At 44.7% G+C, this 14,781-nt stretch overlaps 1 protein-coding gene and 1 pseudogene across 1 annotated transcript; both read right to left on the bottom strand.

Moving 5' to 3' along the window:
* Window positions 1-4,939: 4,939 nt before the first annotated feature.
* Window positions 4,940-7,061, bottom strand: LOC149521699 (uncharacterized; annotated as a pseudogene).
* Window positions 7,062-9,701: 2,640 nt separating this feature from the next.
* Window positions 9,702-12,561, bottom strand: LOC142820541 (uncharacterized). The gene is made up of 2 exons (XM_089773337.1): window positions 11,872-12,561; window positions 9,702-11,766 (listed from the first exon to the last, which is right to left on the bottom strand). Exons 1-2 carry the CDS (start codon window positions 12,109-12,111, stop codon window positions 11,080-11,082), a joined length of 927 nt encoding a protein of 308 aa, XP_089629463.1. The 5' UTR covers window positions 12,112-12,561; the 3' UTR covers window positions 9,702-11,079.
* Window positions 12,562-14,781: the final 2,220 nt, after the last annotated feature.

Raw genomic sequence — 14,781 nt, 5'->3', positions numbered from 1 at the left:
TACTGTTAATACTGTAAGAAAGCCCTACAAAAATGTATTTTAACTAAAAGAAAAAAATGTAGCCAAAAGCAACTCAGTTGTGGAGACAGCTTAAGTCTTCCACCCCCAGATCACAAAAGGCAATGCTAGGGAGGGGTACCTAAAGTCTTTACGGATCTATTATTTCAGAGTTGCAGTGATCAAATTAACCTGCTAGCTACTATGTTGAAGTTGTTTGAAACAATGGGTTAGGAGGGTATAAAAAACCTAGGTATTTTCAACAGAAGCTTTCTTGAATGGCTGCTGGACTGCAACTGGAGAAGGTATCTTCCCTGTTTTTAACTTTGAAAATATATATTATATAATGCCACTCTTTGGCCATGCTCTCTCAGTAAAATAATGGTGGCTATCTTTATTGAAGTGTGATCTGTTTAACATGGAACCAGTAATTTTAAGCTGCAAGTTCCCCACCAGGCCAAGGTAAAAACCATTTTTAACTGTAGTTGTGCTTAATACTGTTTAAAAAAAAAACCTGGGTAAAACTAACATTTGTGCTTATTCTTTAACCTTAAGGCCCAAGCACACATGGGGGGGGGGGGGGGGGGGACAGAACAAGCATGTGCCTACAACACTTTATCCCACAGTGAAAGGTAACTTTTTTGCAATTGGCTTTTAAGTGTGTGTGTGTGTGTGTGTGTGTGTGTGTGTGTGTGTGTGTGTGTGTGTGTGAGTGAGAGAGAGAGAGAGAGAGATGAGGTCTGTGCAAGACCTAGGTGTGTTTTTAAAATGGGGTTTGAAGCATTTGGGGGTAATCCTAACATATTTTTTTTGCTTGTTCTTTATTCCATAGTCCCAAATATACATAGGGGAAAACAGAATAGCCCTGTGCCAGCATGCCTTTACCCTGTGGTAGAAGGTAACTATCCATAATCATTTTTAAAGTGTGTGGGTTATTTTTTTTTCTTTTAACTAATTGTAATGTTTAAATTGTGAGTTGGTTTTTTTCAAAACTTAATTGTGGGGGAGCTTATTGGTGTTTTTAAACTATATGTTGGCAAACTGCTGGTATAGAGTGTTTGGTGGGTTGCTTTTTCTGTGCAAAATATGATGTGTTAAATGCATGTGGGTTTTGAAAAGTATATGGCTGCAAACTTGGTTTGGTGTGTTTTATAAAGATGCTGTTTAGTGTGTGTGTGGGGGGGGACTGTGCAAGGCATAGGGGTAGGTTTTTTTTAAAGTGCTTGGTTTGTTTAAACTAACAAGGGGTTTTAAAAGCAGTTTTGGCTTTTATTCTGCAAAATGAGATGTATTTAAAATAATTTTGTGGGTTTTTGTTGTTTTTTTAAGTGATAGAAATAAACTCAAAACTGGTGTTTGTTGTACAGCCTGAAATGGATTATTTTGTTTTAAAGCTATAACTTTTTAAATAGAAAAACACCCTAATGATTTTAAAGTTTACAAGAGGGTTTCCTGTGTTTTATAATAATGTTGTTTGCTCCACAGTACAGTCAAAACATGAGAGGTTCTTAGACCAGAGGGAAAACAATCTCAAAAGGAAAAGGAAAGACAGCTGAAAAGGAAAATTCACCAGCATCAGTGACTGATGGATAGATGAAGCCCAGGAAATATATTTTGCTTATTGGTTTGGTTGTTTTATGAGGTTTTAAGTAAATACATAGGTGTGGGTGAGAAAGATGGTAAAGTTCAGGGGTTTTCTTTTTTTGTAAAATGTTTTTCCCCCACACCTCATAGGCATGGACATCTTTTCTGACAATGCTGTAGTCAGAGCTATAAGGACACCTCCTCCAGAACCACCAAAGAACCAGGAATCTGCTTTGAGACCCTTAACGCAAAACAGCACAAGAGTGCAGATGAAGCATCCGGGCAGTCCAAACCTCACATACGTCATACCCAAGGACAAAACAAAAGACTCTGGTAAAAAACAACCATGCAACCACAATTCCAGTTCCTTAGCGGTCACTGCCACACCATGCCCTGAGGAAACTGTGAGCGAAAACGCCCACATTCACAAACCCAGAGCACTCTAGGGGTTCTGAACGTGCACAAACCCGGAGCACACGCTCTAGGGGTTGCGTATAAAAAACCAAGGACTGAAGACTCCTGCAATGCCGAGATATTGCAGCCACGCAAACACAACTCCAGTTCCTCAGCGGCCACTGCCACACCAAGCCCTGAGAAAACTGTGCGCAAAAACACCCACATTCACAAACCTGGAGCACGCGCTCTAGGGGTTGTGAATAAAAAAAACAAGGACTGACAAACCATTCTCCCAAAACCATAAGCTCATCACAGCTCCCCCATATTCTGGTATGGGGGAAGAGTTTGATGCTTCATTCAGGAAACTGGTGAACGCTGTATCCTCAGGGGGCCTAAAAGAAAGGGGTCTGGGCACCAGGTACATTTTTTCTGCATACTCCATTATTGGTTATTCAAAAGCCCCATTATCAGAGGGACAGCAAAACTTAACAAAGGGCCGATAAATCCCCCAGACTGCTTCCCCAGATGCTTCTTTCTTTTAAGTGAGACCCTTTTATTAGACTGTTTTTATAAGTGTGCGTTTCTTTTTCAGCACGCTCACTTGATTCTGCGTTAAAGGCACGTTTCCTTTTAAGGTGTTGAGTGCTATTTCTGAGATGGCCGCTACTAAATCGTCAGAGGCCGAACATAGCCTAGCCTTCCTTTGCTGCGGGGGTGATTTGCTAAGTAATTTTAAAAGAGCCAGGTTTCTCTTCACGCAGCTAGACATGTTTTCGGTTGGCAACCCCCAGCTGTTAAAAAGGGTCTGCCGATAAATCATCTCTTTTTATACCCGGCGGGTGTTCTTTTCAAAGTATAAGCCACCGGCCAGTCTGGAGGGAAAAGACCAGACGTCTGGCGTGGACGCATTTAAATCCACCACCGGGTAGCCATAAGGTCTTTTGGTAGCATCCTCAAAACCTTCTAGAAAGAATTGAGCCTTGCCGGGGTACATTTGCCGAGCAAGCATAGCGATTTGTAGTTTATCCCTGGGGTGTTTGAAAAGAACCATGTACTAAGCGTTTAGGTTAATTGTACGGCTCTTTTTCCCCTGACAAAATACGTTCTGAATGATGTACATAATGCTCAAGTTCCTGTGGTGCACGTACTTGGTAAAGGCTCTCTTGATTTCATCACTTTCACAAGCAGAGTTCATCACATCATCCACGATAATCAGATTCACTTTATTAGTAGGAAACAGTCATCGTCAAAAGCATTAGGCAGACTCTCCACAAAATTGATAAAGGGATATTTACAGAGCAGTTCTTTATACAGAGGTTGCCAACAACTGTAACACCACACAATGTTCTCAGGCATAACAGACAGTGTGTGTTTGGCATTATCCAATACGTTTTTTATAAAGTAACTTATCCCACAGTTGCTAGGCCCTGCGAGAATTGCAGAAAAGGGGTGTTTCTTCCCCAGGGCTAGGCTTGTAATATAGGCGGATAGCGTTTGTCCTCCCCCTGAAAAGAGCATCCCTAGGCCTGAGAGGCTGGGGTAACTGGGCTCAGTTTAAAAAGCCTGCAAGCTCCCTGTCTGTTTCTTTCATTACCTCCCACTCATGCTCCCAGAGAGTCCTCACTACAAAACCAAGTCATTTTAGATAGTCGGTCTTAAGCTGCGTCTTGTAATAAAGAAACCCAAAAGTTGTCCCTGTCATAGAGTTTTGTGCTTTTTCACAATAACAGGTGACACAGCCCTGGAAAAGACACCCGTTAAACTCAAAGGCCGTGCGTACCCCATCAACATTGGCATAACCGTCTAAAAAGTAGGGGCCTACCTGTAGTTCCCCACCCTGTAAAGCATGCCGTATTTGTATATTTTCTTTGTAAGAGGTATAAAGCAGCCACTGAATAGATGGGGTCGAATCTCTCTTTTTCTGCCGGTGGCAATTGTCTGGAGGGAGAAGAGCTTCCGTGTTAGGTTTATGTTTTTGGAGCCTATACATCGCCATGCAGACGGAGGCCAGCGTGATGTCCTGGAAAGGATCAATATACAGGTTTATCTCGGTGAATTTACCAGGGCCTCTCTCTGCTACATCCCCCATCTCTTGTCATTTTCATAATCTTTTTTCTATATAGAATACAAGCCTGTCTCAAAATTTTAACATCCTGTTGACAGTAATACGCGAGCACTTTCTGCAAGTCAAACGTCTCAGAGCTGTGGTCCCGATACCAGTTGAGAAACTCTGCTTTTTCCCTGGGCATCATACTGTCTACACCAGTGTCCCACACCGGGCATAGGCCCCACGTAATTTTGGTTTTCTAAAGTGTTAAAAAAAAAAATGTGGAAAATACCCTTTGCACCCTTCAAACCCCATCGCCTGTGGTAGCTTGCTAAGCTTCATGGGCAAGAAGTTTAAAGAGTCTATAAAACGAATGCCCAAGGCCTTAACTTTCACACACATTAGTTTACTACCCTGAGTGATCAGTTCTAGGCACACCTTTTCCTTCAATAGCTGTCTCACAACAAAGTATGCATGGTAACCTTTGGAATTGTGTGCTATGAATGTGTAGTCACGGAACTCTTTGCCAATAAAGGTCTTAACGAACATAGAAAGACACTCGCTACCCTTAAATTCCCAGGATTTTTCTGGCTTTAGGGCCATAGCAAAAATGTAATTGGGGGTGTGCAACCCCGTCTCCTGCGTGCATTCGAAATCATAAAAAAAATATACTTTTCTGAGGATTTGGGCTTTCTAAGGCTGTCCATAAAACAGAGATGATTGTCTATGTTGCCAACAAGCAAGCCCTTACACTGCTTAAGCTTCGCCCTTTACAGCAGTGCCACTTGTCCACGTAAGACTGACACTCATCACACGAAGCATTAGACAGGCATTCGACTTGTTTTTTCGATGCACAGTCTATGTGTCTGACTAAGCACTCTTTGGATCGACAAAATAGTCTACAGCTAGGACACCTCAGCGGCACACCCATGCTGTCTGAGCACGTTGCGCTCAAGCAGAGGCAGCAACAATTCCTGCAAGAGTGGTCATGACTGTACACTGTGTGGCAAAACTCACAATCATTTTTCGCTCCCAACAACTTTTTCACATCCAGAACCCCATAGTAATGCTCATCGTGCATCAGGATAAAATAAGTCTTGGGGTACACTGGGCCCCCTGTTTTAAAAAAGCCCCAGCCGCCTTTCGCCGTATACAGCACCACCTGTAGGTTAACTCCTAAATGCTGTTCAAACTTCGCTACGTCGCCGAGCATAACCTTTTTTTGATCTGACCACCCCAGTTTCTCGTGAAGCTCTCGCCCCCTCTAACAATTCGGCGTCCGTAGGTTTACGATCAGACAGGACGACCAAGAGCCCGCCCGCAAAACACAGATTGGTACCGGTGTAAGCCAGGTCTACGAAACATGGTCTCTTTTTATGAATAATTTGACTACTAAGGATAGAATTTAAAACTCTACGAGCACCCCCACCCCTGTTTTTTTACAACTGTCACAACGAGGCGCAATGTTCCATTGAGGTGCAACTCTCCATTACTCTGTAACAGCTTTGAGGTCTGGTTTAAAAAAATCCTCAGCAGACAGCTCGTCACTAGTTCTTCTGACCGAAAACAAAGGGTTAGTTAAATTACGGCTCCCTAAACGTAACTGAGCATAATCATCAGGGCCTACCCTACCATTAACATCATCTAGAACTAACTGTATTCCCCTACGTATGGCTTCAATAACCTGTTCAGCTGAATTGATTTGCTCAAGATGGACAAAATGAAATTCCTCACAATACACTAACCCCCCAAATCTAGGTACTTCATGTTGCCAACTTCTCACTCTCTCCATATACAACTCTGGATTTTCAGGGGCACTTGGGGGTTCCTCTACGGGACCATCAGGGGCATCTTCTACCTCAGATGCTATCTCAGAGTCAGAGCGGTCTCTGAGAGAGTCATCAGGACTAGCCAGGGACCCGTCTACAGACTCACCACCACCCCGCAGGTCAGATAAGCCATTTTGTGAGCCTCCAGTAGGGGGCATCTCTTTTTGGTATTTTTTCTTTAGCCTTTTTTAAAAATGTTGCAGTGATCTTGGCCTGAAACTTTTTGGAAGCCACCCGTTTATCCGCCAAATGCTTTTGTTTACACCTTATCTGATGGGAACCCCTTTTGCCCAGACCCCTTTCTTTTAGGCCCCCTGAGGATACAGAGTTCACCAGTTTTCTGAATGAAGCATCAAACTCTTCCCCCATACTAGAATATGGGGGAGCTGTGATGAGCTTATGGTTTTGGGAGAATGGTTTGTCAGTCCTTGGTTTTTTATTCACAACCCCTAGAGCGCGTGCTCCGGGTTTGTGAATGTGTGTGGTTTTGCGCACGTTCACAACCCCTAGAGCGCATGCTCCGGGTTTGTGAATGTGGGCGTTTTTGCTCACAGTTTTCTCAGGGCTTGGTGTGGCAGTGGCCGCTGAGGAACTGGAGTTGTGTTTGTGTGGCTGCAATACCTCAGCATTGCAGGAGTTTTCAGTCCTTGGTTTTTTATACGCAACCCCTAGAGCGTGTGCTCCGGGTTTGTGAATGTGTGGTTTTGCACACATTCAGAACCCCTAGAGCGCGTGCTCCGGGTTTGTGAATGTGTGTGGTTTTGCGCACGTTCAGAACCCCTAGAGCGCGTGCTCCGGGTTTGTGAATGTGGGCGTTTTCGCTCACAGTATTCTCAGGGCTTGGTGTGGCAGTGGCCACTGAGGAACTGGAGTTGTGTTTGCGTGGCTGCAATACCTCGGCATTGGAGGAGTTTTCAGTCCCTGGTTTTTTATTCACAACCCCTAGAGCGCGTGCTCCGGGTTTGTGAATGTGTGTGGTTTTGCGCACGTTCACAACCCCTAGAGCGCATGCTCCGGGTTTGTGAATGTGGGCGTTTTTGCTCACAGTTTTCTCAGGGCTTGCTGTGGCAGTGGCCGCTGAGGAACTGGAGTTGTGTTTGTGTGGCTGCAATACCTCAGCATTGCAGGAGTTTTCAGTCCTTGGTTTTTTATACGCAACCCCTAGAGCGTGTGCTCCGGGTTTGTGAACGTGTGGTTTTGCACACATTCAGAACCCCTAGAGCGCGTGCTCCGGGTTTGTGAATGTGTGTGGTTTTGCGCACGTTCAGAACCCCTAGAGCGCATGCTCCGGGTTTGTGAATGTGTGGTTTTGCACACATTCACAACCCCTAGAGCGCGTGCTCCGGGTTTGTGAATGTGTGTGGTTTTGTGCACGTTCAGAACCCCTAGAGCGCATGCTCCGGGTTTGTGAATGTGTGTGGTTTTGCGCACGTTCAGAACCCCTAGAGCGCGTGCTCCGGGTTTGTGAATGTGGGCGTTTTCGCTCACAGTATTCTCAGGGCTTGGTGTGGCAGTGGCCACTGAGGAACTGGAGTTGTGTTTGCGTGGCTGCAATACCTCGGCATTGGAGGAGTTTTCAGTCCCTGGTTTTTTATTCAGAACCCCTAGAGCGCGTGCTCCGGGTTTGTGAATGTGTGTGGTTTTGCGCACGTTCAGAACCCCTAGAGCGCGTGCTCCGGGTTTGTGAATGTGGGCGTTTTTGCTCACAGTTTTCTCAGGGCTTGGTGTGGCAGTGGCCGCTGAGGAACTGGAGTTGTGTTTGTGTGGCTGCAATACCTCAGCATTGCAGGAGTTTTCAGTCCTTGGTTTTTTATACGCAACCCCTAGAGCGTGTGCTCCGGGTTTGTGAATGTGTGGTTTTGCACACATTCAGAACCCCTAGAGCGCGTGCTCCGGGTTTGTGAATGTGTGTGGTTTTGCGCACGTTCAGAACCCCTAGAGCGCATGCTCCGGGTTTGTGAATGTGGGCGTTTTCGCTCACAGTTTCCTCAGGGCATGGTGTGGCAGTGACCGCTGAGGAACTGGAGTTGTGGTTGCATGGTTGTTTTTTACCAGAGTCTTTTGTTTTGTCCTTGGGTTTGACGTATGTGAGGTTTGGACCGCCCGGATGCTTCATCTGCACTCTTGTGCTGTTTTGCGTTGTTAAGGGTCTCAAAGCAGATTCCTGGTTCTTTGGTGGTTCTGGAGGAGGTGTCCTTGTAGCTCTGACTACAGCATTGTCAGAAAAGATGTCCATGCCTATGAGGTGTGAGGAAAAACATTTTACAAAAAAAGAAAACCCCTGAACTTTACCATCTTTCTCACCCACACCTATGTATTTACTTAAAACCTCATAAAACAACCAAACCAATAAGCAAAATATATTTCCTGGGCTTCATCGATCCATCAGTCACTGATGCTGGTGAATTTTCCTTTTCAGCTGTCTCTTTCCTTTTTCTTTTGAGCTTGTTTTCCCTCTGGTCTAAGAACCTCTCATGTTTTGACTGTACTGTGGAGCAAACAACATTATTATAAAACACAGGAAACCCTCTTGTAAACTTTAAAATCATTAGGGTGTTTTTCTATTTAAAAAGTTATAGCTTTAAAACAAAATAATCCATTTCAGGCTGTACAACAAACACCAGTTTTGAGTTTATTTCTTCCTCTTAAATAAACAAACAACAAACAAAAACCCACAAAATTATTTTAAATACATCTCATTTTGCAGAATAAAAGCCAAAACTGCTTTTAAAACCCCTTGTTAGTTTAAACAAACCAAGCACTTTAAAAAAAACCTACCCCTATGCCTTGCACAGCCACCTCCCCCCCCACTAAACAGCAGCTTTATAAAACACACCAAACCAAGTTTGTAGCCATATACTTTTCAAAACCCACATGCATTTAACACATCACATTTTGCACAGAAAAAGCAACCCACCAAACACTCTATACCAGCAGTTTGCCAACATATAGTTTAAAAACACACCTTTGTCTGTCACAAACTCCATCACACACACACACACACACACACACACACACACACCCCTTCAAAAACTCCCCACAACAGTTTTAAAACTATTTGCAACTATATTTTTTAAAAGCAGTGGTATGCAACAAACTGTTTTTTAAACCACTTATCTCTAGCATAAGCCCCTGAATCGCCCACAACTTAACCCCTACAGCCAGTTTTTTTTTTTAAATAAAAACCCCAGGTAAAAACACACCACATTTTTGTAACCATCCCAGATACATTTAGCCTAACCCCACCACTTCCTCCCCCAACTCAGAATTGAACATTTATTTTGAAAACACAGTGGCACAGAAAGAGCAACCCACCAAACACTCTATACCAGCAGTTTGCCAACATATAGTTTAAAAACACCAATAAGCACCCCCACAATTAAGTTTTGAAAAAAACCAACTCACAATTAAAACATTACAATTAGTTAAAAGAAAAAAATAACCCACACGCCTTAAAAATGATTATGGATAGTTACCTTCTACCACAGGGTAAAGGCATGTTGGCACAGGGCTATTCTGTTTTCCCCTACGTATATTTGGGACTATGGAATAAAGAACAAGCAAAAAAAATATGAGTTAGGATTACCCCCAAATGCTTCAAACCCCATTTTAAAAACACACCTAGGTCTTGCACAGACCTCATCTCTCTCTCTCTCTCTCTCTCTCTCTCTCTCTCTCACACACACACACACACACACACACACACACACACCCCACATACATTTAAAAGCCAATTGCAAAACAGTTACCTTTCACTATGGGATAAAGTGTTGCAGGCACATGCTTGTTCTGTTGCCCCCCCTCCCCCCATGTGTGCTTGGGCCTTAAGGTTAAAGAATAAGCACAAATGTTAGTTAGTATTACCCAGGGGTTTTTTTTTTTAACAGTATTAAGCACAACTACAGTTAAAAATGGTTTTTATCTTGGCCTGGTGGGGAACTGCAGCTTAAAATTACTGGTTCCATGTTAAACAGATCACACTGCACTAAAGATAGCCACCATTATTTTACTGAGAGAGCATGGCCAAAGAGTGGCATTATATAATATATATTTTCAAAGTTAAAAACAGGGAACATACCTTCTCCTGTTGCAGTCCAGCAGCCATTCAAGAAAGTTTCTGTTGAAAAGGACAGTCTCCAATATACCTAGGTTTTTTATACCCTCCTAACCCATTGTTTCAAACAACTTCAACATAGTAGCTAGCAGGTTAATTTGATCACTGCAACTCTGAAATAATAGATCCTTAAAGTTTTTAGGCACCCCTCCCTAGCATTGCCTTTTGTGATCTGGGGGTGGAAGAAGTAAGCTGTCTCCACAACTGAGTTGCTTTTGGCTACATTTTTTTTCTTTTAGTTAAAATACATTTTTGTAGGGCTTTCTTACAGTATTAACAGTAAAAGCACCAATCCTTAATGTAGCTGTACCCATTTCCATGTGGAGACCCTTTGCAGATATCAATAAATGTCTTGGGGTTTGTTTTTTTTAAACATGCTTCTTTCATGCTTAAGGCTTGGGGTTTAAATAAAATGCTTTTAAATGTGTGATTGTCTTTAGAGCAAATGCTTGTTCTAAAGTATGGGTAAAAGTTTGAAACATTTCAGTTTTGGGTTAGACCCTTAATTTTTTTTTAAACTTTTAATGGCTAGAAAAAGTAGCCCATAGCATTTAACCTACTCCTGGGTCATTTAAACTGTCCAATAGAGTTTCTACCAATGCCTGTGTCCTTTAAGCTGTCCAATAGCGCTCTACCAACCCCAGGGGTTATATTTAAACTGTCCAATAGCATCTGCAAACTCCTGAGGTGTTGTTTAATTAGATATTCATCAGAGCCCACCCATCCAACCCATCAAATTTAATTACTGAACATTAACCTCGACAAGGGTAAGTGGCCACACCTGAACCTAACCACTGACTAGAGCTCCTGGCTATTCAGTGAGGTGCAGTTAAACCATTGAGTTCATGTCTAATAAATCCTAACTGGGGAAGGGGGGTAATTTTTTGAGGGTTTTTCCTTCCCCCGAGTTTCTACCATACATCTTTCAGGGGGGTTTCAGTAAATGGGCCCCTTTATACAAAATGGATTCTCATAAACTTTATTTTTTTAAATGATTTTATTTAAAAGACATACAGACCATGTGTTCCACCAACACTTTTACTCATGTAAGGATCACACAAACCTTCTGACAGAAGATAGTCACAAAAGCTCCTTTTCAAAGATATTTACAGCTACCAAGTTTTATATCTCATGTGTGCCCCCTCACCATTCTCTAACTTCATCCTTTTAGACAGCTTACAAATAGTCTTTTTCTTAAGCAGGGTTCTGTAACTTTTTGTACGCACTAGACGTTCAATATAACGCTCTAAGCGGGCGTCTTTTGGCTTGGTCATGGTCTTTAAAACACTGTGAGGATCTTGACTGAATTGCACTGCATTTACCAAAGTCACCCCTTGTGCTAAGTGTTCTTGAGTTAAGCACAGACATTGCATAGCATCACCTACGGCAATAACAGTATTTAATAAGCTTTCCAAACACAGTTGAGCACATAGGCCCCGGAGCTTGCGGTTTATATCCTCTGGAGTCCAAGTCACACAGTCATGGTGCCGCTGGGCTGGCGCATCTATGACACAGCCCTCGCAGTCCTCAAAAAGCTTTTCCCTAGGACAGTGACTAAGGACGGTATAAACACCAACGCGTACAATAGAGCGCATAACTTTTTTACGCTTATGATGTGGCACTGGCTCAACTAGGTCAATGCCAAGCCACCCCCTGAATTCTTCATGGCCGTCATCCTTGGCGTTCTCTTCAATGCTTTGTATCGGTGTTGAGCAAAAACAAGGTGGGCCCGGTTCGTCTTCCTTGTCTGATGCAATGCTGTCCTGGGTCTGAGAGTCAGCTAGAAAGGCATCATCGAGCTGTCAAAAGATTGCCAGAAAGAAATAATGTAAGACGCTCTGGTCATTTTTTTGTTTTGTTTTTTACAAAATCCCGGTTTCCTAACCCCATGATGCCCCATTTACCTGTTTGGCTTCTTTTCCATGCGTCTTGAACGACTCCTGGGAGCCGTGGGCACCTTCCTCCTCCAGGCCATCTAGCTTGTCGGGCTGCATCGGGAGCGGTTGGGTTTCGGCATCAGATACTGGTGTATCCATCAGCGGCTGGGCCAAAGGGCTCCCTTCAACTTCTCCTTCCTCCTCAGAACTGTCGCTGATGTAGCGCTTTCTTCTCGGCACCAAAACAAAATTGGTGAAAGAAGCCATGTTTCCGCTCAGCGTTTGCACGCTCTCTGAAACGCGCTCTTGGAACAAGATGGCCTCTTTTGTGTGGCGCTAGAACTTATGGGGAAGTGCTCTGCTCTGATTGTCAGAGGGTGTCACGGGAAGCTCTTAGAGGGGTCACACGACTCGCTTCCGGTCTGGTCAACGGGCCCCGGAACTGCACCCCCGATTGGTCAAAGCGATTTGCAGGGCGGTCCTACAGGGGAAAATCCCTTCCTTATTGGTAGAGGGAGGAGGGGCGAGTTCTTAGAGGGGTCACATGACCCACTTCTGGGCAGGTCATCTGGTCCCGGAACTTCCCCCCGATTGGTCAAAGTGGTTCACGGGGCGGTCCTACAGGGGAAAAACCCTTCCTGATTGGTAGAGGGAGGCAGGGCGAGTCCTTAGAGCGGTCACATGACACCCCTTACTTCCGGTCACCTGCCCCTATTGACCCCGGATGTATTACCCCCAAGGGCGGGACTTCCGGTGACAGGGGACGGGCCTAGCAGGGGGGTAGGGGTGGGGGGGTGGGTGGGTCACATGACATCCTTTACTTCCGGTCACCTCTTGACCCGGATGCACTACCCTCCAGGGGCGGGACTTCTGGTGACAGGGGAGACGGGGCTTCCAGGGACAGGGGCGGGACTTCCGGGGTCATGGGGCGGGGCTAACGTTTGATGGTAGGGCCCTTATACTACTCGTAATTATTGTAGGACTACAAAAAAGAAAGGCTGGGCTTAATACGGCTCAAAGAGGAAAACACTCTCAGTTTAAAGAACGAGACTCTGGGTTTGTGCATATAAATACAGTGGACTCCTGTTTGCTTAGATGTGCTAGATATTCAACCGATACAGTGGTGTTTTGTCCATTGTAATCAATTTGTTTATTGTGGGGTCCCAAATTATGTTAATACTTAATGCAGGAATGGTGAAACATGATCACCAAGGCTTGCAATTATTGTTGGAAGCCAGAAAAAGCAGGCTGTGTTTAACACATTTCTAAGGAGGGGGAGACAGTCAGATTAAAGCACCCTCGTTGGATGGACAACGACTCCACTGCTAGAGCTCTATGAAGGAAAGAGGGGAGGGCAGGACTTTCAATCAGGAGGTGACATGCCCTCCAGGTGTGAGCTGTAAGACTGATTCCGACTGTTTCTCCCCACTGTCTTAATGACAGAGCTAAAATAGGCTGCATAGGGAGTCTTTTTCATTATTTTATATTTACTCCAGCAGATGCTGAAATTTCTTGTGGCTGAACTTGAGTCAGGAGCTGAAATCACTGAGATGAAATCACTGGGTTTTTGCCCAAAGCCAAATCCAGCATGAGCCGGTGGGGGCAGGGTGGTAGAGAGATGCCATGAGTGGGAGCAGCTTGACAAGCAGCAAGCAGGGCAGCGGCAGAAAGATGTAATAAGCAAGCAGCAGGGCAGCGGTAGAGAGCAGTGAGCAAGCGGCTGGCGAGCGACCAGTGAAGTAAGATGCCTCATTTACTCCTCCCACCCAGGATGGGAGGTGAGCTCTGTGGCTGCACCTTTGAACTCTGGGTCTGCTCTGGCCAAGGGCAGCAACAGTGAGTTGTAGAGAAGGGTTGGGCATGTGAAGGGGACATTTACGTTGCTGGACTTAAGAACTTGAGAGGAAAAGGACATTGCCCAACCTACTTGGGAAGGGACTTTATTCATGGTTCTTGTTCATCAGTTCTGTTTGTGTTGTTTTCTCAAATTAATGCCAAGTTATTTCCCACTTTTTATTAAAATTTCTTTTCTATGCTCAGCCTCTGTGCTTGTGAAGGGGGAGCATTGCTTCTCAGAGGCACCCCAGGGTGGTGTGTGAATTTTCCAGGTTATTTGGTGGGAGTTCAAGCCAGTTCTGTATTAGAGGTATGGGGAGAAACCCCTCGATACTGAACCTAGTCCTGGCTGCTACTGGTTCTACCAGGTAGAAGGGTTACATAAATAATTACATTGCTTTAAAAGCAAGTATCCAATACACAGTAATGGCTGTAAAATATTTGTTTGGGTATGTCTACACTACAAAGTTAATTCGAAATAACAGCAGTTATTTAGAATTAACTTTAATAACGTCTACACAGGCAAACTGCTATTTCGAAATAAATTCGAAATAGTGGAGCCCTTATTTCGAATTTGGTAAACCTCATTCTATGAGAAGTAACACCAAATTCGAAATAGCTATTTTGAATTAAGTGCTGTGTAGATACTTAATTCAAAATAGGGGGCCTCCAGCCCTTCCCAGAGAGCCCTGGTGGCCACTCTGGGCACAACCAGGAAAACTTACTCTCCTCTCCCCCAGCCCTGGAGCCATTAAAGGGGTAGACCCTGGCTGCAGTGCCTGTGCCAGCTCCAAGCCTGCCAGCCCAGAGCCAGCAGTGGCCACCAGGGCCCCTGACCCAGTGACCCCAAAACATGAGCCAGCAAGCCACTGGCAGCCAGCCCTCCACTGCTCCCCAGGAGTAGTCTGCCAGCTCCCAGGAGCCTGACAGGAGCTGGAGCACCTTCCTGGTCCAGGGTGGAGATCACCTTATTCAGGTTTGTTGGGGATGCCCCCAATGTCCATGATCTCCACACTAGACAGAGGAATGTGGCCATCTATGGCAGGATAGCTACCAGCCTGGCCACCAAAGGCCACATGCGGACCCAGGAGCAGGTTAGCA

This window comes from Pelodiscus sinensis, chromosome 25 (assembly GCF_052426305.1).
Source record: "Pelodiscus sinensis isolate ZL-2025 chromosome 25, ASM5242630v1, whole genome shotgun sequence".
Lineage (NCBI taxonomy): Eukaryota > Metazoa > Chordata > Testudines > Trionychidae > Pelodiscus > Pelodiscus sinensis.
This window is presented reverse-complemented; position numbering and strand designations above follow the sequence as displayed.

What these genes read in the sequence shown, in the direction of transcription:
- LOC142820541 (XM_089773337.1), bottom strand. Translation starts at nt 12,111, where the DNA reads ATGGCTTCTTTCACCAATTTTGTTTTGGTGCCGAGAAGAAAGCGCTAC. An exon ending in ATGGAAAAGAAGCCAAACAG is followed by an intron (nt 11,767 to 11,871) that starts GTAAATGGGGCA and finishes ATCTTTTGACAG; the next exon opens with CTCGATGATGCCTTTCTAGC.